Source organism: Poecilia reticulata, chromosome 19, assembly GCF_904066995.2.
Source record: "Poecilia reticulata chromosome 19, P_reticulata-male-v2, whole genome shotgun sequence".
Classification (NCBI taxonomy): Eukaryota; Metazoa; Chordata; class Actinopteri; order Cyprinodontiformes; family Poeciliidae; genus Poecilia; species Poecilia reticulata.
Window position 1 is genome coordinate 13048601 of NC_088848.1, and position 26053 is coordinate 13074653.

At 39.0% G+C, this 26053-nt stretch overlaps 1 protein-coding gene across 1 annotated transcript; it reads left to right on the forward strand.

Moving 5' to 3' along the window:
* Positions 1-666: 666 nt before the first annotated feature.
* Positions 667-26053, forward strand: cdc42ep4b (CDC42 effector protein (Rho GTPase binding) 4b). Its single transcript, XM_008437267.2, has 2 exons — positions 667-906; positions 20811-26053. The coding sequence occupies exon 2, from the start codon at positions 20969-20971 to the stop codon at positions 21932-21934; it is 966 nt and encodes a 321-aa protein (XP_008435489.2). The 5' UTR covers positions 667-906; positions 20811-20968; the 3' UTR covers positions 21935-26053.

Below are 26053 nucleotides of genomic sequence, written 5' to 3' on the forward strand. Positions count from 1 at the left end.
ATATTTATACCCTTAAGCCTTTTAAGGGTTTAATGGTATCACCCTGCATTTAAGGGATTTTAGCTCAATTCCCACTATGTCTGACTGGTTTCTCTGATCCTACTGGAGAAACATCCCACAGCATGATACTGCCACCACCACATTTTATTGTGACGTGGTTTTCTGTAACACAAAGCATGAAGGCAAAAAAGCAGAGCATCTTCTTCCATATGTTTGCTGTGTCTACCCTTCAGAAGACTACAAATGGGACTTGATTTTTTTTTTTAAATAATGATTATTTTTTGCCAAACATTCTTGATAACCAGATTTGTGTATTAACCTGTACTAACAGCTGTTATTGTTCCCATATCTAAGCTGCAGAAGAAACATTTTCAAGGCATGACAGCCCAAATGTAGAGCCAAACAACATTAATCCATCCAGATCCAGGTTCTTTTGTACAGCATGTAGCATTTATTTGGTTATATGTGTTTGTGTTGTGGCGTTCCTAAGATGCTAACATGACATAATGGAGAGAAGTATTACTCTTGCCCTGAGATAAGTAGACAGGCCCTATATTTAAAATAGGAGCCCCATCACCCACCAAGTTGAAGTTGAGTCTATTGTTACGTACTGTGGCTAAATAGGACGCTGTGCCTTTAAATCTTAGCGGGGGGGTGGTGCTCTTTGAGGGGAGAGGAGGCCGCTTTGTGTGCCTCGCAGATGCGGAGTAAACGGACGTTGGAGCAAACACACGCTCACACACACACAGACCATAACCCTGACACAACTCTGCTGTCTTTTCTCCTCTGAGGAAACTAAACGAGACTTCTGGCAACTTACTGCTCGCAGTTTTGCTTCGTGTTTACGGAAAGTTGAAAGGAATACTGCCTTGAACTTTTTGTACGCCTGGAAGCTGAAGGAGAAAGGTAACTTTCCATAATGTGTAGCTCATGTTTTAGAAGCTGACTGCGCACTAACCTTTCTAATTTTGCTTTGTTTGGGGAGAGTGCTGCTTTGTAATGACTTGGTTTGTTGGCCCACTGTTGGTTTCGTGCCCTTTCGTGAAGTTAGGAACGTAGGTTGAACTAAAACCCAGCGGTGTGAGATCTGCATCTCATTTGAATCTCAAATGTTCCCTGTGGACAATCAGCGCCTGGCAGTCTCATCGGGATCATGTTTGTCCCATATGGGGGACCAAACAATGAGCCCTCTGGCGTCCTCTCTGTCCTTCATCACCAATCTGGCCGTTAAAAGTTGGGTATCTATTGAAAAAACGTCCTCACATTTAATTTCCCTTTTGTGGGCATTTGTTATTCATTGATTTTACGTGAAACTTAAGTATTTCATTCTATGTGTGGACATAATATTGTACATACTTCACCCAAACAACTTTAGTTTTCGTTTCTTATGGGTTACCTCTTCTAAAATGTCGCATAGCTTTTCTGATTAGCTTTGGCATGCTGCCTCGCTTGGAAATGGACAATAAACTTGTCCAAGGTACAAGTAAACTTTTCAGCTACTTTTGGGCTCCTCTTGACCAAAGGTGCCTGAGAGAACTTTAATTCACACAGGACAGATTGCCAAACACACCAGTGGTGCACTAGTTAAACCCTCAGGAGGTTTTGATGTCGAAATAAGCTATTTAATCTAGAAGAGCATTAACTTTTTAATACTGCTTGAAATGGTGTAGGTCAAACATTTTTGCTCAGGTTAGTAAAATCTTTGTTTACGTTACCAGTTGGTTATTTTCTGTATTTACAGACATTATTTATGAGTTTTAGTTTGTTTTAGTTTTGTTTTGTTTTTTTAAAACGGAAGTTGTTTCAAAATTGTGAAACATCTAAAGCTCATATTTAACTCAAAGCCGTTTTGCTTCAAATAAGAATTAAAGTCTGGACACTGGACAATCCCAATTTGGACCTGTTTTTCTATCGCAGTTCGAATTGGGATAAGGATGTTGAAATAGGCATGTGATGGGCTGAGATATCGGTAAACCTTTGTAGACTAAGCAAGATATGTCAATTTTTTTTAAAGTTGTCTTTCGAAACAATTAGAGCATTGTACTAAGATACTCTGAAGTTTTCTGACCCAAAGTCACCAAAATTCCAGATTTTTGAAAGCATTAACTGTGAAGCACCCTTTTTGTGATTAGATTAAATCGTCCCTTTATTCAGCCCATAAGGTCAGTGTATTTTCCATTGAAACAGAAAGACATTCCAGCTATACATAATTGGTAAATTGGGATGTCAAGACTGAAAATATTTAAATCTTCTGATGAAATATGGACTTTGCGTAGGCTAAAAAAACCAAACAAAAAACATGAGTTTATTTGTCAAATAAGTTAACCACTCAACCCCAACCTGCTGCTGCACACTGCTGGTCAGCTGGTTGAAAGAAGGCACTAATTATTCATATCTATATTTGTTAAGCAGCAGGCTCAAGGCTAGCCATCTTGGCAGATAGTCCCACTAATTAAGTCTTCTGAAAATGGGTTGCTACAGCTCTCCAAACTATGGAGAGCAAAAAAGGTCAAATGTTGTCCATCCTTGAACCTTGAACCTTAGTATGGACAATGTTGATGCAATAAACATCAAATATATTTTTGCTCAAAATGATAAAATCAGGAGATTTTAATGCATTATAATATTGTAATATAATGTAAACTGGAAGTCAAGTAATTGCCAGAGTTTGATCCAAGCCCAGAGACACAACAAGCAGATTGAATGAATAAGTACATTAAATAATACATGTGGTGTATTTCACATTTGGAACGCTTACTTTAAAGACAAGTCAACAGGCATGTAGATAAGTTCTATATGACTAATAACTATCTTATTTAATAAATAATTGGAACTGAGCCACAGACCGTGGAATTTTTGTCCCAAAAACTATTTCCAGCTCCAGGACAGGATATGATTTAATCATAGTTGGGACAGATGGATTCCCTGAGCATCAGTTTCCCCTCACTGAAAGTTATGTAACATTATTACTCGTCGGCTGGTTTGTAAGACAGCAAAGCACTGTAAAGTCTCTGGGAGTCTACCTTTTTCTAAAACCCCTGGACCATTAGCCAGTTTCTTTGTGTTTTCTCTTTGGTCGTTTTGTCTGATGAGCTGCAAAATGTTTTTATAGACAACACTACAGTACACATAAACTCAAAGTACCCCCTTCTATCTTGTTGTTGTTAAAAGCACTATAGACTAACCGTAAAGTCCAGAACAACTTAACACTGCTCCGTGTCATTATTGCCGTCTTTTCATCAGTCGCTACCCCTCTCTGTTCATGGTTAAATTGTCTCCATGGGCAACTAGACTTATAAGCTAATGGGCCATGCACAACTCCTCTGACTTCCTCTTACATACAAATGTTTAACCACGCCTTAACAACGGCCCTCGGGGTCAGTCAGTAGTGTTCACTTTGTTTGATGAATCATTTATTATCCAGAAATAACAACTCTGTGTCATAAAAACCAGAAACCCGGGATTGTCCTTCTCGTCTCTGCGTTACTGCACACACTCCAGGCCTTTTTCAGCTACCTTACATTATGGCCTCTTTTCAGCTGGCAGGCAGATGTCTCTCCAATAAAATCTGTTGTGTCATAGGAGAGAACTGGGGTTGGTTGGGAGGGGGGGACTACGGCTGTGTGTCATCTCTGACTGTAGCTTCTTTTAGCTGCCAAGGCTGTTTGAGTTTGCTTGGGGAGGATGTTGCTGCTGTGAGCAAGTTGGCCACCTTCCCAACTCTGACTGCGCTGCACTGAGGTCACTGCAGTTTTATATTAGGAGGAGGTGTGCTGCAGTGGGGGTTGGAGACAGACATGCAAAGATTCATGGAAACCGTAACTTCGGGCAGTTTCTCATGCGCTCTGCGAAGTTACATGCGGTGAATTTGTTGAAACGCATCGCATATACTTAAATGGCTTCTTGTGGACAGTGTGTGACCAATAAACGAAATAATCAAAGAATCGTGGAGAAGTGACCGAAAGGAGCATGAACTTTACACACACAGCAGTATCTCATTTGTAGACTATCCGTTAAGGATACACAGGGTTGTTTTTATGTGTACGTCAGCAAATAAACATTTTTAAAAGCCTGAAATGCTGGTTTCCGACAGATGGCTGCAAACAGGCCTCGGCCCTCAAATGATCAAAAGTGTGAAAGAGAAAGGAAAAGCAGTATAAACGTGAACTGATAAAAAAAATTCAACTCATTTCAGGTGTAAACTTTTCCTGGTAAATGAAAAAAATGCTACTTCTTACTGATAAGCGGCTAAATAATGGAACAACATGCTTATCTTTTTTCCCGTACCATTTCTTGACCTTAAGAAATCTGATTGCACTAAAAATTTACTAATTTCCATTGTATGTTTTTTTTTTTTCTTCTATTAAATCATTTCAAAGTTTTAGTCCCATTCTCCTTTACCTCTTTAATTTGTCAGATACAATTCATTCCATTCGTTTCAGTCTAATTTGGAAATAAGCCAGGTCGTTTCTTACATGAGCTTTTCAGTTGGACAGGTAAAATGAAAAGAATCTATTTTAGTTCCGTCAAGTGTCGTACTAATGTATCTATCTTATAAAATGCAGCAGAATACTTCTCACTGCATTTTAGGTGTAGGTCACAGGGGACACAGACTTGTAACCGGTCTGCAATCAAACTGCCTCCCAGTGGCATGCAAACACACACAAGCGTTTGTTGCTACCTGCCACTTTTAAGAACAGCATCCTAGGGACCGTTTTTCGAACTAATTTTAACTGCAAACTCTTTAAATGCCACCTCTATCAAACTCCTTATGGTACACCAGGGAGACGTATATCCTTACAATGTTGTTTCAAGGTTATTGTTTGATAGCAGTGGTGAACCCATACATCAGACAGAGTGCTTTATTTGATGTGATTTTGGTGGGCTACCAATGTGGGAAATAGGGTGGTTGTGCTCTGTTTTTTCAAATTTGCTCTCCCGTTTTACAACATCGTCAGCCACCAATGTTTCCTCTCAACCTTTTTCTGAGGTAAATTTCTACCCAAGGTAGCCAATCTATACTCTGGTATATACAGTAGAATAATAATTGCCTCAGAAAAACCAACTTGGTTCCCGGAAAGAGTCCCAGTAGGACTTGAAACTGTGAAAAAGAAACGCAATTTTAGATGTTTCCAAACGTTGTAAAACCCTTTGTGACAGCGGTTCTGCCCAGGCATAGATTATAGCATGATTTAGAAAAGTTGTGAGCTCTCATTTTCCATCTGTTACAGGATTCAGATCACCAACTAAAACAAAAGCTTCTTAGGATGTCTGAATTATCTCTGAACAGTCAATGTCTTCATGTGTGAGTGACTTGGGGAAAAAAAATAATTCTGAATCCAGAAGTCCCCCAGTCAGTGACTATAAAAGAGGAAGCAACTGCCATTGATTAATCTGGAAGTTCCCTAAACACAGATGTTTCTCCTGGTAACCCTCACAAGTCATTGCCTTGTAGCGTCTCGCTCGCGTTATTATGTTGGTTGTTGCTGCCTAAACTCGCTTTGCCTGGACACGCTAAAGAGCAACCTAAGCCATTTCTTGGAGTTTCTTCATACTGTCATTGCACATAATTACTTTAAATCTGTTCTCAAGGGTCAAGTTCATTTTTCCTTTCCGTAAGAACCTGACTTGACATCCAATCCTCTAATCCTTGCCTGTTTTGGTTGCTATCATTTGCATCTCTGTTGTAGAAGACAGAAGACAGTAACCTGTTAAACAGGAATGTTATAATGCTAAACAACAAGACTGTTTTTACCAGCTCCTCCTTCACAGTTGTTAGAAGTACCTGATTGAATGGTACAATTATATGCGAAGTTTGAGTCACTTTCTTCAGTCATCATCGCTTTCAGTGTTTTAGCATGCAGTTGAACCGGTCCGGATGGTCGCCTAGTCTGATGTAAAAGGCTGTTCCAGCACAAGCTGCTTTGAAATCTCTGCTGAATGCCAATCATCTGGAGGCACACCTCTCTCCATTTCATTTGCTGAAAGCCCTTCTTAGTATTGCAAAATCACAGAAACGTACTTTTAAACACCTATTTTATCTGGTATTTTGACTTTGTAAGAAGCATTCAGTCATGTGGTAATGGCATGGAGGGAAGGAAAAATGTCAGTGGGTTGGGGCTCATTCTTTAACATTTTGCAGTTAAGTATTACTCACCAAGTCCTTTTGAGGAGAAACAATTTAACAAACCTCCCACTGCTACATTCCATAATCTCTGGAGTTTCCAAGAGACTTTTACATTATTTTTCCTCCAACTCAAGAATAGATTTTTTTTAAAGTCTCAATAGTGTTTTGAGAAGTTGAAAGAAAACATCTTCAATTGCATTTTTATTCTCGGATCTAGCCTTTAAAACACTACATTTTTGCGAGACATTGCCGTAGCTACAAAACATACTAAAAACTCTCAAAGGAGACTTTTTTTCTTTTTCTAAATTGTGAGATTTGCATGTAAAGCATCTTATCAGATGCTTAAAGCTGAGCAATTTATAATCTTTAAAAAAAAAATCAGTTAGAAAAGATAAGTGCTGGATTTGTTGCTGAGGTCAGAAAGAAAGCCTAAAAGTCAAAGTACTGACATCAGCAAGATCTTTAACAATGCTGATCTCGTTATATGCCATTATTATACACCTTAATCCACTCAGTCATATAGCCATTTCCTCAGGCTTTGGCTGGATGACTTGACTGTGCAGCATGTTTACAGGTGGATTAGAAGAGTCTCAAAGTTTGAGAACTTTAAGTCAAAAAAGCAACAAACAAAATAAATCTTATTTTGACAGGATTTACACAAAATGTACTTGGGAACACTTTGAATTCTAAGACCGATGCGGATAAAAAAACGTGATTTTTCAGACTTTGCTGTTTTGTTGAAACATGGTTGTCCAGAAGCAAATAATCTTAAAAAAACTGAATATGTAGGAGCTGAATTTTATTTTCAAAATATTGTTACATTACACTAAGAACCTCGGTATTCGCAGAGGTGAGGGACCATGACTGTCTGCGTATAGCTAAAATACTCAAATACATGAGACCCTATTTAACGCTTATAACTGCCTGCTTTCATAGTTCAAACACCAACTTTTATATGCATTAATACACACAGTTTCTGCCACAACCTCAGAAGGTAACACATAGCATCGAGCTGATTTTGGGGTTACAGCCAATGAGCTTCAGAGAAAACCAATGCTACTCTTCGGTTTGGCCTCTTTACAAACACTAGCCAATAGCAGGTAACATTGTGCCTAGATAGCTTTATTATCTTTGAAATATTTTATATGCTCCATGGAATATGTCAACCAATAGACTGATTTTCCATGAATAATTTGAAGTTCCGTCATCTTATTAAATTTTAAGTAAATGCCTAAACAAAACATGTCTGGGGTATTTCTTATTTAAAACAACTCAATCCTTCACGTATAAATGATATGCCATTAAAAAAAAAAACATGGAGGCAAAATAAATGCATTTTCAACATTGACCAAAAACAATTGGGATTATACGTTTTCTTCATGATGGGATACTCTCTTGCTCTGACACTTATTTAGCATCTCATTAAAATAACTCTAAGCTATAGGAACAGTATGACCAAAGTTCTTAGCCGTTTTCCAAACAATACCTGTTGGTACATCTTGAACCCAGTAACCAGTCCTTGCCTTTTCCCCAATGGACCCACGTTGTTTATGGATGTCATGTGAACAAAAGAAAACCCTCAGTGGTTATTTTCTCAAAGACAAAGGAGGACTGGTTGTGTAACTGTGATAATCTTTGAGTCAGCTCAGTGACAAAATCATACCAGAAGTTTGTTCTGGAGATACAATAGTATCAGTTCTAAGAGGTACTATTATATTACAGTTTAATAATCCTGTGAGAAACGTTTAGTCTATATGAGTAAAGACTCTCACATCTTCCTTCCTGAGCCTCTAGAGGATATATTCAGGTCAGCAGCGCTGCTCTGTGAATGGACTGCGGTGAAATCACAATACCTTAACAGATAAAGATCGCCTTTGTTGTACTGTTTTAATGACTGTGAATCAAGGGGTGTCACCTTTTACCCTCATCTTTCATGAATGTGTGTGCATGTGCATTGTTTTGATATCCTGTTCACATGTGCGTGTTGGGTGTGTCAGAAGGGTTTGTTCTTTTTTTGTTTTTTGTTTTTTCGTTCTTGTTCCTTGTGACATAGTTGTGATTTTTGTTGGAGATTTTTTTTTTCTTTTTCTTTATTAACTGGAACTACAAGGGCGTGTATCTCCACTTATCTGTGCCAACCTTTGAACATGTTCAAGGCAGTGCAAGTGATTGTTGATGGACTTTAAACACTCATCTCAGCCACTGAATTTAGTCTGCTAGATTAATTACAACGAATGCTCACAGCTTTCTGGAAAATAAAAGTTGGATCAAAGTGGTATCTGAAATATCTTTAATACAAGAAAAACATTTTGTATTATAAGCTGTAACTAATGAGACATCAGAGAGCTGCTGAACGTAATCAAGTTGGGATTCAGGGGAAAGCTTAGGATTTGGAAATTTTCTCTTACGGCCAACAAATACTCCAGTTTTAAAGAAGGGTTTAATTACACTGCAAGTAAAACGCGAGGTGATTTATTTATTTATTTTTTTTCTTAAAAGCTTTTTTTGTGTGACTCTTAAAACGGTCGGGGGCGGGGGTTGCGTATTTTCCAGGCACATGGTGCCATTTTATAGCTCAATTGAGTAACTGTTATAGTTTCAATCAAACATGGCTTAAAAGCAATTTGACTTTATAGTTTGACACCTTAAAATTGGTCCCTTGCTCCGCTAATCATACAGACAGTCGCACAGTTCCATCAGGTGTTTGCTAATTGCTGCTGCCGCTAGTCAGGTGGAAGCTGAGACTGCAGCTCTGAGGAGGAGCTTTGTGAAAATATTTATCGCTTTGTGGGAGCAAGTGTTTAGGCATCCCTGAATAACTTTGCCAAGGGAGATTCAAGGATTTCTCAAACATGCATGAATGTTGAACTTGGAATGTTCAAGGCAACATTGTATGCTTTTAATGAGGAAATAACATTATCAAAAAATTTTAATTTTACATTGTTTCCTCCCTTTGGCAGCTGGGTTTCCCAAAGGAGTGACTTTCTGTGTCACATGTACACACATACTGTACAGACCGCAATGATTTGCACATTGTTTAAGCACTTCCTTCTTTGAAAATAGCGCAGAGTTCAGGGATGAAGTGCTGAAACTCATAAATACAGATATGGTTGGATCTAGCCATCTGTCTGTCTCCAAAAATATTTGAATTATTGGCAAAATTCTAAACTATAAAATGTGACAAAACTATGGTAATTTATTTGTTTATTTTATTTTATTTTTTACCAAAGTCTTTAGCAAAAACTACCCTCATCTAGCAGGCCACTTTAAATGGCCTGCTAGATTTTACTCTGCCAGCAAATGAACTTAGTCCCGACAAAATTTCACATCTTTTTTAAAACATTCATCATTCCTAAGGAAGATGCTTTTCTGCCATTTCAAGTCATTTCATAAATGTGTTTATATGAAGCCACATTGGAGTCTCTCCTCTAGGAGACTAAATGCAAGCTCATGAAGGTTAATCACTTTATTCTCTTTTAATTAAAATAATCCACAATTAATTATCAAAAGGTTTAGTGATGAATGTTCATTATGTCATAATTCTGAGCGAAACTGCCTTTTTTCCTGTGAAATAAGATGGGTTTGTAAAAAACCTTGAATGTGCAAAGCACATCAGCAGACTGTGTTTAGTTAAAAAAAATAACATATTTTTCTAATTGCGGCAAGGTGGCGTTTATTGCACTGGTGCCATCCATTTAAAAAGATCCTCTTGTTTTCCTGCATGGAGTTTACAGAATTGCCACTTTCAGGCTCGTTTTTTACTCGGAGTACTCTGACTTCCTCCCAGAGTTTGAAAATATGCATGTTAAATTAATTGGTCTCTAACATAACCCAGAACTTAATGTGTGTGCACATGACCTCTTTTGATTGGTTGATGCTTCCTGGTTGATATGGTCTTGGCAGATGTTCCTCACTGAGACTCAACTGAAGGGCTGTGCAAGGTGCAGTTTTTCTGTGTCCCTCATCTAAGGTGTGTGCTTAAGCCTTTAGTAAACTGTAAGTTTCTTTTGAATGTGCACACTTTGTAAATCTGCAGTGAGATCCCTTCGGATGTCCCAAAGTTACGAGAGGTCAGCCCTACTTGGCTATTAAGGTGTGGGCCTCTGGGCAGACACATCTACCGTTAAAACCGAAGGTGTGAGCTGGCGAAACCATAGAGCAGGAACCCATGTTGTTCATATTCGGAAAAAAAAAGTCTCGGTTCATTCAAGTGCTGTGGCTAATCTGATTCTTGATAATCTGTGCTATTGGTTGTGTTATGAACATTGAAGTATTTTACAATGTCTGGTCGTTTACCACATATGATTAGGAATAAAAGAAAAGCAAACTAATGTCAGCTCTGCGGGACAATTTTTCATTTTTATTCATAGAAATTAAAGATGCCACAGCTTCAGGAAATAAGATCAAAGAGCCATCTGGTTTGTTATCTGAGCACTGCTACAACACCAGCTTTCATGGTCCTTTGGGGATGCATGATTCCGCATGACATTATTGTCTTGCACATCTGCAAGGGCACTAATAGTGCTCACTTATGTGTAAATGGGTTTGAAGCGACATATGGTCAATCAAGATAATATTTTGGTCAAACCAAACCTCTTTCTGCAGGACTCCGTAGTGAAGTGCTCTCAGTTAAATTGGCCTTCATGTAGCCCTGGCCTGCCACTAATTAAAAACGTTTGAATTATAAATAATTAAAGCCAGTTATGAAATGGAACAGAACACTCTGTGTGCTAGAGGGGGAAATCCTTTACTGGGCAGAAATAGAAAACAAACTTTTAAGACTTAAATAAATGAAAGATTCCTGGAGTTGTTTGAAAGCACAGCATTTTTCTCTAAAGTCCTTTTTTGAGTGTTTAATAAATTAGCCCCTTTTTTTTATTAGGTTTAAAAAGTCAAGAGGTTCATACTGGGATGTGTTTTATTGTTTTTTATTTTTCCTCACTGAAATGGTTAAATCACCACTTGTAGAGCTTATTTCGGCTTTTAATGAAGCTAACTGCAGTGTTCATTTGTAGCTCATTAAATTATTACACCGATCAGCCGCTTCCCACTGAGCCGAGCATCTGAGATGAGATTTCCCTTTGGTTACTTGGAGGAACATTCATTAAGATTGGCATTCAGAACAACTTAAATACATGCTCGCTCACAGCATGCGTGTCCACAGGACTACGCGGGATGTAAATAAAGGATGTGTAACATTGCAATTATACTGACAATTTGCTTTTCAGAATAAGAGGAGCCGTGTTTAGACCTTAATCTTTAGGCTGGGGACTTGTCAGATATGGCCATCTTTGTAAACTTGAATGCTCTCTGTCAGAGTGCTGGTTAGGGCTGCACAAGATTAGGTGCTATTCAGTAATTGTGATATTATTATTGAGAATTGCCATGGTGATATTAATTAACTCACATTTCCCACAAAATCCTCTCTCTTGCAAGGCTACCATGATGACGACCCTGACCAGAGACCTCGTGGTCACTGAAATCTATTTAATGTGCTGACAAACAAAAAACAATACAAGTCTATCAAACTGACCAAATATCTTGTCACCAGAGTTCAAATACACAGCAATCTGAATCCAGAAGTTTTGTTCTGACCATGACTCACTTCATAACTGCCTTGTTAGAGGCATTCTGTAGCCTCGTGGACAAACCATTCTTAAGATTAATTTTTCTTAATTTACTGATAGTTCACTGTACGATAATTATATCTGACTTCACTGAACGGTATCTGCCAGAGGTCACTTAGCAAAAAAAACAACAAATAGTTTAACATTCTTCATTTTAAGGAAATTTAAATTGCTTTACGACGGTATTAGTGCATTAATGTGAAACGTTTTATTGGCAGGATCACAATCCAAGTAGGAAGGAATTAAATTGCAATGTGTGGGGAACAAAACAAAGGTGCAAACCATCTCAGTCTTTCTATTGTCCCTGATTGGTTGGTTGAGGTGTTGATGTCATTGATTCTAACCCCAAGGATTGGCATTGAAATGCAACCCAAAGTGGTAAACGAGATACACTTTCAGATTCCTGTGTAATTCAAAGCATAATCAATATAACTTTTTCCCTAAGGAATGTGAAGTGAATTTTCTCTCTGTTCATTGTAAAATAATATTATGTTGACTGTGAAGATAATTTTAGTATTTGTGTATTAGTCATAAACTGGCTATTCAGAAGTTTATAAACTGAGACGCAATGGTTTTAGTGGATGGGTGCGTAATGGATTGTTTAATGGGGCAAAATGGAAGTGGGTAGAAAGGAAACAAGGGTAGGGTTAGGAACCATACAGGGCTATGAATTGGTAAAGGGGGAAACTGACTCCCCTTTACCAGAGCCTCTTTATTGTCAGTGACTGTTTGTTGGTTTCCGTCTGTGTCATTAAAGTTAACACCATGGAGGTTTATTAACACAGTGTTTTGGTCGAGCCTTTCTGCTTGAGGCCTTTTATAGCTGTGGTTGTGTGTTTTAACATCAGTGGGGAGGCTGCTGACAAAAAAGCCTAGAAGCCGTTGAGAGGTTGACCCAGTCACTTATCATCCAGTCGCAGTGAAAGGCCTCCTGCAGATCTTTACCAGACTTGCTGTGTGTGCTCTTCTTTTGCATTCTTCTCATCACGTATCTTTTGGGTCATATTTTATCTTTTGTAAAATCTCTTTCTTGGTGACTTTTTTTCTCCAGGGAAACACTAGCCATTGTTGTAGCTAAATTCAAATCTACAAACTGTACTACAGCACAAGCCAACTGTGACTCTGGCATTCTTGCTTCGACAATGCATTATGTAATTTGTCTCTTTCAAACTACAATCCTCTGTAGAAATTCAGCTTTGTTGCATTGTCCAACAGCTATTGGACGATTTATTTAACCACTTGGCTCTTATCCTGGCTCCTGGTACCAAGCGTGAAACTGGTCGGTTTGTCCTCGACTGAGTGGAAGGATTTTGATGATTACACAAGTACACTCCTGTGCACACAGAGTTTAGCACAATCCATCCACTGTAGTTGTAATGAGGGTTGGATATATTTCATGTGGGACCCGGTGAAAGAACGTCTGTCAGTGTGCTGGCTTTATTTAGTGAATCTTGCCTCTCTTTGCTGCCCCGTTGCGTACTTTCAGTGCTTCCATCTGTGCCAGAAAAATCCCAAATTCTGACCCACAAGTAAAAAAGCCTCTCAGCCCTTTAATCCTTATTTGGGATTTTTGACAAAGACGATGTGTTTTGTTGTTTTTTTTACCCATAGATATTTTCTTAGACGTGTTGTGGGAAAACTGCGATAAAAATTTTATCTGTTTGTTTTTTGGAGCCGAAAATCCTCTGTGTCTCCAGCACGGTGTGGTAGCCCACCCAGGGCTCTGTCCAGCCATGCAGGAGTAACAGCTTCATAAAAGGTCAGCTTGGCTGGCAACACAGAGAAAGTGTTCAGAGGGTTGTCCTTTAGCCCTGAATATAACATTTTGAAAGACTTAAACAACAGTATCACTAGCAAACACCAAAATGGATTGAAGGATTGCAGTTAGGATTGTTTGGTAGAGACGCCGGAACGGTTTTTGTTTGTGTTAAAATTAGGAGAGGTGGGTCATTTACTCCACGTGTTAAGAGCCCAGGCCCTGTTAAAAATAACACTGTTAATCCGTTTGTGGTTTTGTTTCTTTGTCTGGGTGGCAATGGTGCTTTGAACGCTAATCCACTACACGCTAACACACAAATCAAACACTCACAACCTTGCCTGTAATGTTTTAAAGCAGTTAAAGTCTTTACTATGAAATGTTGGAATCTGCCGCAGTTTATCTGAAACCATTTAAATGTCAGATGGAGGACGAACTACCTCGCTGCCGTAGGTGTTATTCTCCTGGCCTTTCGACCTCTGAGTGTTGTGATATTTGCTAGAATTGATGTCTTGAGCAGATTTTATCACCTGATTCAAATACTTTTGTCTAGAATAGTGTGCATTACAGTAATTTAATGTTTTCCTTATTCGGTGAGGTTTAGTTAAACTTGGCCCTTTGTACTGCCTTTCTTAAGTTTGCTTAAAAGTAGAATTATTTCTGGGATTTCTTAAGCAATAAAAGTTGCATTTTTGTGTTGATTGTGATTTTCATTTGTCCATTTAAAATAACTGAGATATTACTTAAAGTACATTTTGTTCTCTTTTAGGATTTTTCTTTCCAAAGACAGCTTGACATTGTTTGCTTAATTAATAATTTTTTTTTTGACATTTTCCTAAAAAGAAAAAAAGCATCTTTGTTGTATTTCTGATCACTTAAAGTTCCCAGCCAACTGATCTCTGATCTGTTCTAGCAGGACTGCAAATTGGAGTTATAAGCATAAGTTAGAACATTAATTATTTTTATCTGGTGATGAAGATTAAAATAACTTAACTTTGCTCTTCTCTGCCTTCCTGTGTGGAAAGTCTTGCTCTTTCATTTGGTTGTAGTCTGAATAAACCACAGAAATTGCTGGATTTGTTGTAGAAATTACATTCCTTTTGAATGACACTGTACATCGCTGTCTATACTCTGATTTTATATTTAAAGTGTCCTATAAAGTGCTGTTGCCAAGTTGCTATTAACCTTCTACTGCAGCATTCATGGATTGTTGGATTGGATTTTTGAGTTTGCAAACGACTGATCCGGACCTTTGAAGCTAACAGTTTTTGACTAAGGTCCCTTAATCAAAGCTGATTTTTCTGTCAATCTCTAATAGAGCAAATGTTCAGTAAGTTTTGTGCTAGTTACTGCTGCTTGCTCTGTGTTATGAACATCAGTAATTGTTTATAGGTTCAGCTGCTGGCCAGCAGAGAGGCAGAGTGTCTGCAGTGATTAGCTGGGAAAGAGAGTGACTATTTGCTTACCAATATTTTTGCGTGTGGATATTATGTTTTGACAAATAAATGTAAATGTTAAACTACACAGAGTAGTGTAGTAAACTACACAGAGTAGTTTAACACTGTTTAACAATAGCAGTCTAACTACTGCCTGGCAGCAGTAGGAAATTGGAAAATGTATACAGCATCTGATTTTAGAAATTTGATGATGCACCCTTTGTTCTCCTGCCAGCGGACCTTTTGTAATTTGGAACCTAGGTTCTCTATTTGTTTCAAATCTATTTCCAGTTTCGTTTAGTTCTAAGACGTAGCTTTGATTCTAGGGAAGGATAAAATAAAAGAGCATCTGCCTGGTAAAGGGTTATACCTGAGTGTTTGTTACGTGACAAACAAGTGTTGCCATTTTCTGAACATTGTCGCCTGTTTCGGCTCGAGATAGCTCTACCATTTGTCATACAGGGTTTGCCTTCCAGTGAAGAAATGGAGCTAATCAGGCAGAACTGGTTTCCTCACCTGAGTAGTAGGCAAGGAACAAGAATAGCTTGCCATAGACATTTTCAGTAACAAATCAGCAGAATATTTTCAAGCACATCAAACAAGTCAAATGAGTCATTTGAACTTCAGTTACAAAAATGAAATATTGTTTCACTATTTTCTGGTGTAGTGGAAAATATTTTTGTATTCTTTGAAAGCGTGAATAAATGTGGAAAGGTGGTGATTTAGCTGCAAAAATGTGAACATAAAGCTCTGGTTTAAACACTCCCAATCTACATGCAATCTACTGCATGTAGATTGCAATTTTGTATATCTTAGCACAGATGTTTTTGTCTTCTCTGCAATTATTTATGTGGGATTAAACTTTAAGTATCCCAGTACTTGTGATGCTTCCAGGACCCGACCCAACCCCCACGTGGGAATCCAATATTTGGGTTAAAGGTCAGGGGCCCAACAAAGCTGCTGCAAAAGAAATTTACTGATGCTCTTTGTTGGAGTTACAAAGTTCACATTGTTATGCACCGCTTCTGATTAATCGATTAGGAGTGTCATTTCTAGCTTTGGTCAGCAGGCCTGACCATTTGCATATCATTGCACCAAACAATGAGACAGCGGGATGAGAGACCAGGAAGTTGAATCAATTGGAGTTGTGATGTTTATAATTTTTTTTAAATATGTTAATTTAAAAAGCATATCTCACTTTCCACGCTTTGAAACATTTCTGGCATTTTACTATTTTTAATAAAAAGGGTAGCAAATGCTGTCACTGTCGAAATGTTCTTCTTGATGTAAAGCAGTTACTGTTTTTAAGTTTGGGCCAATGTAGACGACCAGACAGTAAAAAAAAGTAACCTTCTCCTGAAAGACAGTAGTTATCTCAGACATATGTTCTTAGTTGTACACTAAATAACTGTAACGAGTTGCAGACGCCAGTCAGAACTGCAAATGTACATTATAGCAAAAGGGCCAAATTGATCAGCACCAACCAGAAAATGGCAAGTCTCAAGAGCTGTTATGTAATTTTTATTTTTTGTTTTCCCGACTCCCTGTAGCTTTTCCCTGAGAGCTTCCTCCTCCTAAATAAAATATTACTTTTCGCTCTCTGTTAAAAATGTAAGATGCAGTCAGTTTATGCCTCCTGGTTTCATGTGAGTCGACGTTGCTGTGATTGGGCTGAGCAGCTAAAGGAGAGAAAGTGGTGTGGGGATAGCTCAGTGTTGTGTCTGTGATCAGTGGGATTACAAGTGCGAGCCTGAACGCTGTCGAGCGTGTTGGTTGTTGTGATGTCATTCTACCCACATCAGAGGCTGCTGGCAACATAAGATGCTCTTAATCATTTATGGCCCTGTCACCACTTGTCTCAGTTGGAGCCTGAGTCACACGGAGCAGTGAGTGCACTGTTATATAAAGGCTTTGTCACCAAGTGGCACGTTAACTGGGGCAGTCGTTTGCAGATGAAGTGTACGATTTTTATCGCGCCTTCTGAAATATTTTCCCTTTACATAAACATGTCAGACTAATACAGTACGGTCCGCTTTGTGAATGTGCAGCAGCAACGCTTCACTTACAGTCATGAGGAATAAAAGACTGTAGAAGTCAAACTGGAATCTCAGGTTTAGGTGAGCTATTGCTGAGACGTTTGTTTTTCTTTCTGTTGGGATTTGCGGGCTACATGCAATGAAAAGCAAATGAAGCTCGGAACATTTTCATTTTCAATATCTTTGAGAAAATATGCACTCATGCTGACAACGGGCAGAAGTTGGAAGAAAAACTAAAAGTTTTTGACTCTGCAAGTCCATAATAGATTAGGCCTGTTGGATTGACTCAGCCTATCCTTAATGCCCATATCTTTAGATGCCGAGATATAGAAGCTCTCTGACAGCAGTGAATAAACTGTGTAGTGATAAAGAGACAATTACAGGTTAGTGTAATCAAAACTGCCAGGGAAGAAGGAAGACGATGGGAAGCTGGATGGAATTAAATCGAGGTTGATGGATACACAGATAGACATAGATAAAGTGTCCAGGTAGCACCTAAGAATCACAAAATACTTTGGACTGCTGTGAATTTTCATCTTCTCGTCAGACACAGACCTTTAAACATAGAGCCAATGTTTGATTAATGCATTCTTTGAAATCCTTCCACTTCACCAATACGCACTTCTTTGTTCCAGTCCACCATATTAAAATGGAATACATTCAACAAAGTGCTGAAATGTAAAAGGGATGCAAACACTTTTGCAAGACACCATTTAAAACGTCATCATCCCATCAAACTCTCTTATACAAATTGCTCCCAAGTTTAAGCAGCCAATGTCATTGTACAGATTTGATTGTTGCACATCAAATCATAATTGCGATTGCAGTATCAATGTGTGCAGCTTACATTGCACATGCAAGTTGCACACATAACTTATGCTGGATGGAATCACTAAGTTGGCAAATACAGTATATTTAAGTTGCATTCATAAGTGCTCTGCACTTGATGCCTCAGCTCAATGTAGATTTTGGTGGCCGACTTTCTTAGCCTCTCAAAAAGGATGAATAACAGTGGAAAACACAGAAGATGAGTGAGGACAAATTTGTTCATCACAAACAGCATTGTCCTTGCAATATTTAACAGAAATATCACAATTGCATTGTTTCCATATTGTGCAGCCCTAATTGTAGTGGTGACTCATTTTCTAAAACAAATGAATAGCCCCAAGTCCCCTTTCATACAAAAGGGCCGTTTAAAGCTTGTTTAAATGTTATTTTGAAATAAAAATAAGCCATGACCTGCCATTACCTTAAATTACCCTTTTTCTTTTATAGTTTACTGAAAGGCTAAGATTGAATATGACATGACTGTAGGCTATACTTTGTCTTTTTGTCCGGGCTACAATAGCAGGGTCACATAACCAAGAGGGGGGGAAGTTTAAAGCTACAAACATCAAGAATCACCCAAAGGCAAAGAAAGCTGGCCATTTCCTGTCATGACCCCAAGGTGTTCGCTTTGGGTCTTTTTGATATTTGAGAACTCACTGACATTTTTTTTTTTTTATGTGGAGATTAAATATCTCCATGTTACGCATCACTTCAAAAGCATTCCTCTTCTGTGGAGATCGTCTCATTGCCCTGCATAAGGCCACCAGGAAGGGTTAATCCATCAAAATGAGCTGATCTCTCCATGCAGGGGATGAAATCTTTTTCTCTTGCTGTCTCCGGCCGGCTTAGAGACAGGAAGTCCGATTGGCGGCCTCCACGCTGCTCCGATGTTGCCATAGAGAAATACAAATCTCTGCGCAGTGGCAAGGAACATAACGCTGGATGAGTTGTCCTCGTTGGTCTGAAAAGCATTCAGAAGCCACTAGTTGAACATCTCCTAATTAGCTAGCATAGAACGCATGAACCTTTCAAAGGTTTAACACCGACATATCACACCCTCTTAACGTAACTGCAGGGCCACGGTTCAGAGTGTTTGGTGTGCTTTCAGCTTTAAAGTATAAGCTTACAAGCTTTGCATCCAGTTGTCTAAACAGCTTTCCTAACAATAGGCTCATTTCAGTTTTCTTATGGGGTGGCGCAAGCTTGAACTCGAATAACTTAATCAAAGTGGAGAGAAAAGATTTTCATTTGCTCTTTGTTCAGCCTCTTTGAGGGCAGTGCGTCTTCCCCATTAGTGCTAGAACTACAGACATACTGAATGAAGTCGTTGATAAAAACCACAGGTCTTTTCTCAGAGGAGCAAAAAAAAAAACAACAACATAGTGGGACTCACTTCTGTCATTTATCAAACTCGGCTCTGTTCCATCTGGTGTTAGTTGCATTTCCAGTTGAATGGGTTCTTGTCAGAAATGCAAATGATTTCATGAGTGATGTTCTTTAGGAATATTGTTCAGTAAAGCAGCTATTCATTCATGGGAGCAATTCAAAAGCAAGCTCAGAGTGTGGGCTTCAGCCTCAGTTTGAAAACACTGTAAATGATGGTTCATGCTGTCTGGTTTGAACAATTGACACCCTTGTTACAGAGATCCATGGAGTTTGTGGACTTGTGACTCACACATTAAGTGGGTTGCCGAGACCCGATTTCCCGAAAGCCCGAGCCAAAGTTGAATTTGAGTTCGGCTCTGTTTAAATCACATCAGTGATGGTAAAAAAATAAAAATAAAAAAAAATCAAGAGAGTATATTTAACACCTATGTCTAGTAGCTTTGTTGTCATAGCTACTAGACACATTTTATTTCTTTTGAGGTTAAAATTAGGCTAATCAGGAACAACTGAAGTTGAAGGATATACTTCATAATTTGTAAAAAAAAAAAAAAATAAAATTCTGAAATGTGCTCAAGCTTATGCCTAACTCCAGCTACATCTATTGCCTGTAGTGATATTAAGAACAAATTTAAAACCACATGAAAAAAAATAAAGCAAAGACAAGGCAGCCAAAAATGCTGACAAAACTTGCCAAATAGTAAATATGCCACATTTTGGACGCCAAACTTTGGCATCTGTTTGTAACATATTTTCCACTCAAGACCCCGACTTTAGGTCAAGGCAACTTTATTTATATAGCACCTTTCAGCCAACGACAAAGTTGACACATTTTCTTTTTTTCCTGGCGTGGAGGGAAGAGGATCTGTTCTTAATAGTCTGTGGTTTAAGTTAAACTTCGCTGAAGAAATACTGCAGACCCCGTCTCCTCTTCTTTTCCCTCCTGTTCCTCTATTATTTCAAGCTCGGGTTGTTCTGGCTCCCAGTATAATGTCTCTTTCTGGTTATGTAACAGTCAGGGGCCTAAATGGGAACTAAAGCACAGCAGACACTGCAGTGGATGGAAAAACAGAAGGAGACAGTCGAGAAATAGGGCACAAAAATGTATCAAAGGAACAGAACGAATTTGAATGGAAATCCACTACAATGGTGTCCCTTTTTCCTCCCAAGTGGATTGGTGTTGGGTAAACGTGCTTGTAGACAGCCTCCTTCACCATTACATAACGCCCTTGAAGATTTTTGCATTTAAAATGTTTTCCAGTTCAGAACTACTTCAAGTGAGGATTCGTTTTCGGGACACAGCAGCAAACGTTTCCATTCGGTTTAGCCATCAGGAAACAAATGAGTTACGTGATACGTTAACAAAGTTGTCTGGGGAAGTTATTAATGGGGAGTTTAACATTTTCATTTGCTTCTTAAAGGGGCTTAATCTTTTAAAAATTAGTCTCTAAAAAGCTTATCACTACGTGCATGACAAAATTAAACTTCGTAGATGTTTTTTTAAATATTTTTTATTAGAGTTGACATGTCTGTTAAAATTTCCACGTTGCCTGCCAGGTTTTTCCTCGGTCTTTCTAGGAACACTCACATTGACATTTGGTTTGTTTTATTCTACAGATTCCTTCAACTGAGCTGAACTGAAGGAACAGGATGGCTTCAAATTCTAAACGCCTGGAATTACACTTGCTTTGATAACCTCCCACAAATCTCAAGGAACTTTAAAAAGAACTGAAAGCCTAGTTACTGATTTGGATCACAACTGAAAGACTGCCATCATGCCTATTCTCAAGCAGCTAACGGGCAACTCCAACCAGTCGAAGAGGAGGTCAAGGGCTGACCTGACAGCTGAAATGATCAGCGCTCCTTTGGGGGACTTCCGTCACACCATGCACGTGGGTCGAGGCGGGGACGCCTTTGGAGACACTTCATTTCTCAGCTCCCGATCAGGGGAACCTCCAAGGGAGTCCAACACAAAGGAGGACTCACCAGGTCCCAAACCAGGGCTGCTGTCCCGCACCTTCAGAAGCAGCAAGCGGTCCCAATCTGTTAACAGAGTGGACAAGTATGAGACCCCCACACTACCTTCTGCTGCCACATCGCTGCCTTACCTGAACGCCAAGAGTTCAAACATGGGCAACCAACTGCCAAAAAGTGTCTCCTCCAGTCCTATGAAGACGCTGGTGGAAAGTAAGCCGATGAACGGAGGGGCGGCTATGGCCACAGTGGACGCTGAGCTTGACGAACGAAACTTTGGTGAACTTAAAGACCTGCCTCCGTCCATGCCGAAAGGAGGTGGGATGAAAAAAGCAGAATCCGTAATGTCCTTTCACATCGACTTGGGCCCTTCAATGCTCGGGGATATCCTCAGCGTGATGGAGAAGAAAAACTGGGAAGAGGACGACCTTGGCTTTGAGGAAGGCAAAGGTAGTGAGGAGCATGCATCGCCATCCCACATCCCTCACATCGACGATGATGACGCAGAGGAGTGGGCACCTTCGAGACCACCTCGCAGTAATTTTCAGCTCCAGCAAAAGGTCACGGCGGATCCCTACGATCCGGAGATCAGCGAATCAGAAAGGAACAACCACCACACGGACAGCTGCTCTGTGTCCAGCTCTGGTTCGGAAAAACCTCAGTACAACCTCCATGACGGCGACACAAACATTGTGAAGTACAGTTCGCCACACAGGGATGATGATTTCGACTTCATGGATCAGGAGGATGATGAGATTAGAGTCTAGATTGAGCAAGAAGTCTGTGCCACGCAGAAGAAACCGGAATTTAGGAGACACCATAGGAGGGGATTACAGTCAGAGTCGAGAAGGTTTTTACTAACTGTAGATCAGTCTAATGTTAGATCAGTTTTATCAACACTATAAATAAAACCCATTAAGTCTTTTTTTACTTCATAGCAAGAAGACTGACAGCTATTTTATTTTTTATGTTTGGATCGGTTGATGCTATTTTTTACCAGATGTCAACTCAGAGTACATTATTTTTCACAAGTTTTAAATGATAAAGGCAAAGATAAATCAGCCGGGAAAATCACCCATTTTAAAAGGAAGTAAAAGGTGGCAGCAAGATTAGAGAGCGGACTGTGTGGATGTGTTGTCAGTTCCAGTGAATGTGGAGGTAAAGAAGAAGAAATGAAACTGATAGGTTTGTAATCCCAGCGGTTTGAAGGTGTAGACACTACAGAGATAGAGTTATTACTTTTGCTCATGTCTGAGTTTGCTTTTCTTAAATCATTTTGTGTACAGATACTATAAGGATGTCAGTTAAGCATAGCCTCTTACGTCTGAGGTGGGTCTATTATATTTGCCTCCTTCCTAAATTGATCTGTCAGCTGTAAAATATTTTTTAAATTGTTTTTGTAAGGGATTGATTTGAGAAGCAAATGTGAACTTCGGAGTTTTAAAGGTTTTTGATGTATTTGGTAGGGGGACTATTTTATGGTACTATACTGTGATCAATCTCAATGACGCTAAGTACTAAACTCAAGACACCGGATTTTGTATGCTGCATCACTTCTGAAAGCAAAATGCCTTCTCGCACATCAGTTGGACTCTGTCAGCACAAGGAAGACACCTCATCAATTTCTGTGCACTCTCACGAAACTGACACTCAGAATCGCTGTGCAACTTGGGGCTTCTGTAAATTTTAGAGGTTTTTGTGTATGTATTCTCTTTTCTTTTAAATATGCAGGAATGGTGGATTGTTTTTGAAGATGCGTGAATGTATTTGTCTTCATTAAGGACGATGGTACATTGGCTCTCAAAAGCCTACACCCCTTTTATAATGCCAAGTTTTTGTAATCTTGATAGATGATCTCAAAACTTTTTCCACATACAATGTGGCATTTTTCCTCTGTAAAAAAAAACATTAAAAATTGAAATAGCCAATGGATTGAAATGCTTTGCTTTATAATTTTCAACCAAGTTATGGTTAAAATTCGTATTTATCCTGTCATAAATTGCCTGATTTCCCAATATACATGAATTTATTTGATTTCTATTTGAGCACCTTTTGATTCAATGTCTGCATTTAGTCAAGGCTTTAGTTCAAACCTTTTTAGTATTAATTATTTTATTTTCATTTTTAAAAAAACCGTCAACCTTCTGGGAAAACATTTTATGTTATACTTAAACAAAACTAATTGTCCGCTCAGATATATTTTCCATAGTTGGGATTACAGGGATTTTTTTTTTTTTATCTGTGTAGATGAATTTATGAATGGTCAGTATTGACCCATAGCCTGCTAGAAAGCTGGAGATAAGGAGGGATTACATTTTTCAGCATCACAGTCTAAGCATACATCCAAAAAAACAAAATGGTGGCTTTGCAAGAAGAAAAATAATGTTTTGAAATGGTTTTGAGATCAGAATTAAATCTCCAGGAAGGCACCACCTGTGGACAAATAATATCACCCCAATCTGGTGGATTTGGACAAATTGTACAAAATTAAGTTGCCAAGCATTTTCCATTCAAGGTGCGTGATCTACCAAACATGACTGGATGTCGAAACTAAATCAAAAACTTCTTCAGCACAGTGTTGGTTTTCAGATTGTACACATTTTTGGAGCCAGGCTATTGCACCTTGTCACGCTTTTTCTCTATGATCTGATTTTTGTTTGCATATATGCAGGATGAACTTTTGGCTATATGTGGAAAAAGTTTTAAGTCGTCCGTCAAGGTGAACTTGTCTTACATTCCATGTCCTGGCATTTTAATGGTGGGGTAGAGGGGGCTTTTGAGAGGAGCTGAAATATTAGGAGGTCAGTGGCTGCGATTTCTACAACCTGTGGCTTGTTTGTGAAAGCAGAAAGGGGACCGAAAAGTAAATACAGTGTTTAAGCACAGGTGGTTAACTGAAAGTCTTTTGCTAGGTCTCCAAGCACTGAGAGGAGAACATATCTGCTGAACTGACCCCCACCCCCAAAAAGAAGACGCTGACTTTCTCAAATCACACGGTAGTTTAACCGGTCCGATTTGTCTGCCCTCTTTATAAGTTGGAACTACTCCAGCAACAGACAAGTAGACATTTTATTTTTTTATCTTGAGCTTTTTAAGTCAGGGTCTGCTGTACACTACAGCCATACATTTCCTTTTAATACACCTGGGAGAAATGTGACCCTTTAAAAAAAAAAAAAAAAATCTAATTCTGCGTTAGAAAACTAATTGCCACCTTTGACAAACAGGAGCTTTGAATGTTCTGATGTGGAACGGATGCAGGTGTGCGTACAGAGGGTCGGGACGCTGTGCCATTCCGCCCCGAGTTGTTCCAAGAGTTGGAACAAACGTGCTTCCAGAAGCCTCCGACTTTAAAGTTACCTGCAGGAAATTTCCAAGTGCGTTCAAGGCTCGACTTCCGTAAGGTGTTTGAATTTGATAAAGACACTAAAAACCTCCCCACCGGATTGGCTCATAATTGGCTCCGTAAATCAAATCTGTCAGGAATGTGTTTGGTTTTGTCGGAGACGTGTCACTTAGAACGTCTCCTCCACAAAATGTGCAATCCTCCCTGTGCCGTGTTGAATTCCCACAGAGGTATCACAATGCAGAGGGAACCATTTTCTTCCAAAAATTATTACAACTGCTATCTTAACCTCGCCGGTGTAGTTCATAAAGACAGTTTTAGACAAACCGGTGATGTTTGTGAAACGTTTGTGCTAGGAAGCGAGCAGAGTGTAGAAAAGGTGACTTCAGATCCAGTTTTTGGCATATTCAGTATCATGAAGCTTGTCTTACCTGGGTCTGTCGCCGTGGTAACTAGCTTGGTTGTGCTTCCAGATTAGAGATCAACACCGTCAAAGCACCGCCTCGCAAACGATCAGTACACTGAAGAAAAATGGGGAAAAGCCGGGTGTTGATTGAACAGCCTCTCCTCTTAACACGCTTCCATCATTTCTTCTCCCAAATATGTTTCAGACGTATCGCTGCCAAATTCTGATAGATAATGGTTACTGTGGTTTGTTTTCGACTGATGGCAATTAGAAACTGCTATTCGCTTGGTGGTACTTTGCCAGAGAAAAACAAAAATGACCGATTTTAACAGTGGAACAAAAATTTCTAATTATTTTTGATTTTGCAGATTAGTATCAATTTGTGGACTATTTGTGATATCTTTCTGATGATTAAATGTGAAATCTGTGCTTTTGTGAGATGAAGTACTTTCCCCCCCCCCCTCATTTTTATCATAAAGAATCCTACTTTTTATTTTAAAAGAGCAGCAGAAACACTCCTCCACTGTTGTTGCTGTCAAGATTTGTAATTAGTGCCATTAATAATTCCAGAGAACGATCTTTGAAATCAGCAGTGTGACCGACTGTTATAATAAAGAGGGAGCCAGAGGAATGTTGGCGGCTTTAAGGCTAAATGGAAAGTTTGTGGTGAAGATTATTCTTGCAAGGTTTGAACTGTTGGCGTTATGAATAATCGCAGAATTATGAAATTTTACTAAATTGCACTGAAAATGCTTCTTGTTTTTGTGTATTTGTTGTGTCTCTCTCTTGAGAGGAAACTCCAAAGTAAACCAGAACAAATTATGTTAAAAATTTGCAAATACTGCCTGCCTTAGGTCTGCTTAAGTTCTCCACTCCCTGACAGTGTTTTTGAGGCTTAAGAAAAAGATAAGGACAGCAAAAGAAATTCAGCAAACTGGCTCAAAGCTCATCTTTAGAAGGCGTTGTTTTTTTTCCCCCCTACTCTGTGGCTTTGTTATGCCAAGTATGTACTGTTTTTATTCCTCTTCCCAATTCTGATTTCACTTCATATTAATATATTCACCTCCCTAACTTTCCTTTCTTTGAAATAACAGCTATATTTTTCAATAAAAGAGAAAGCTGGTAATCTTCAACAAA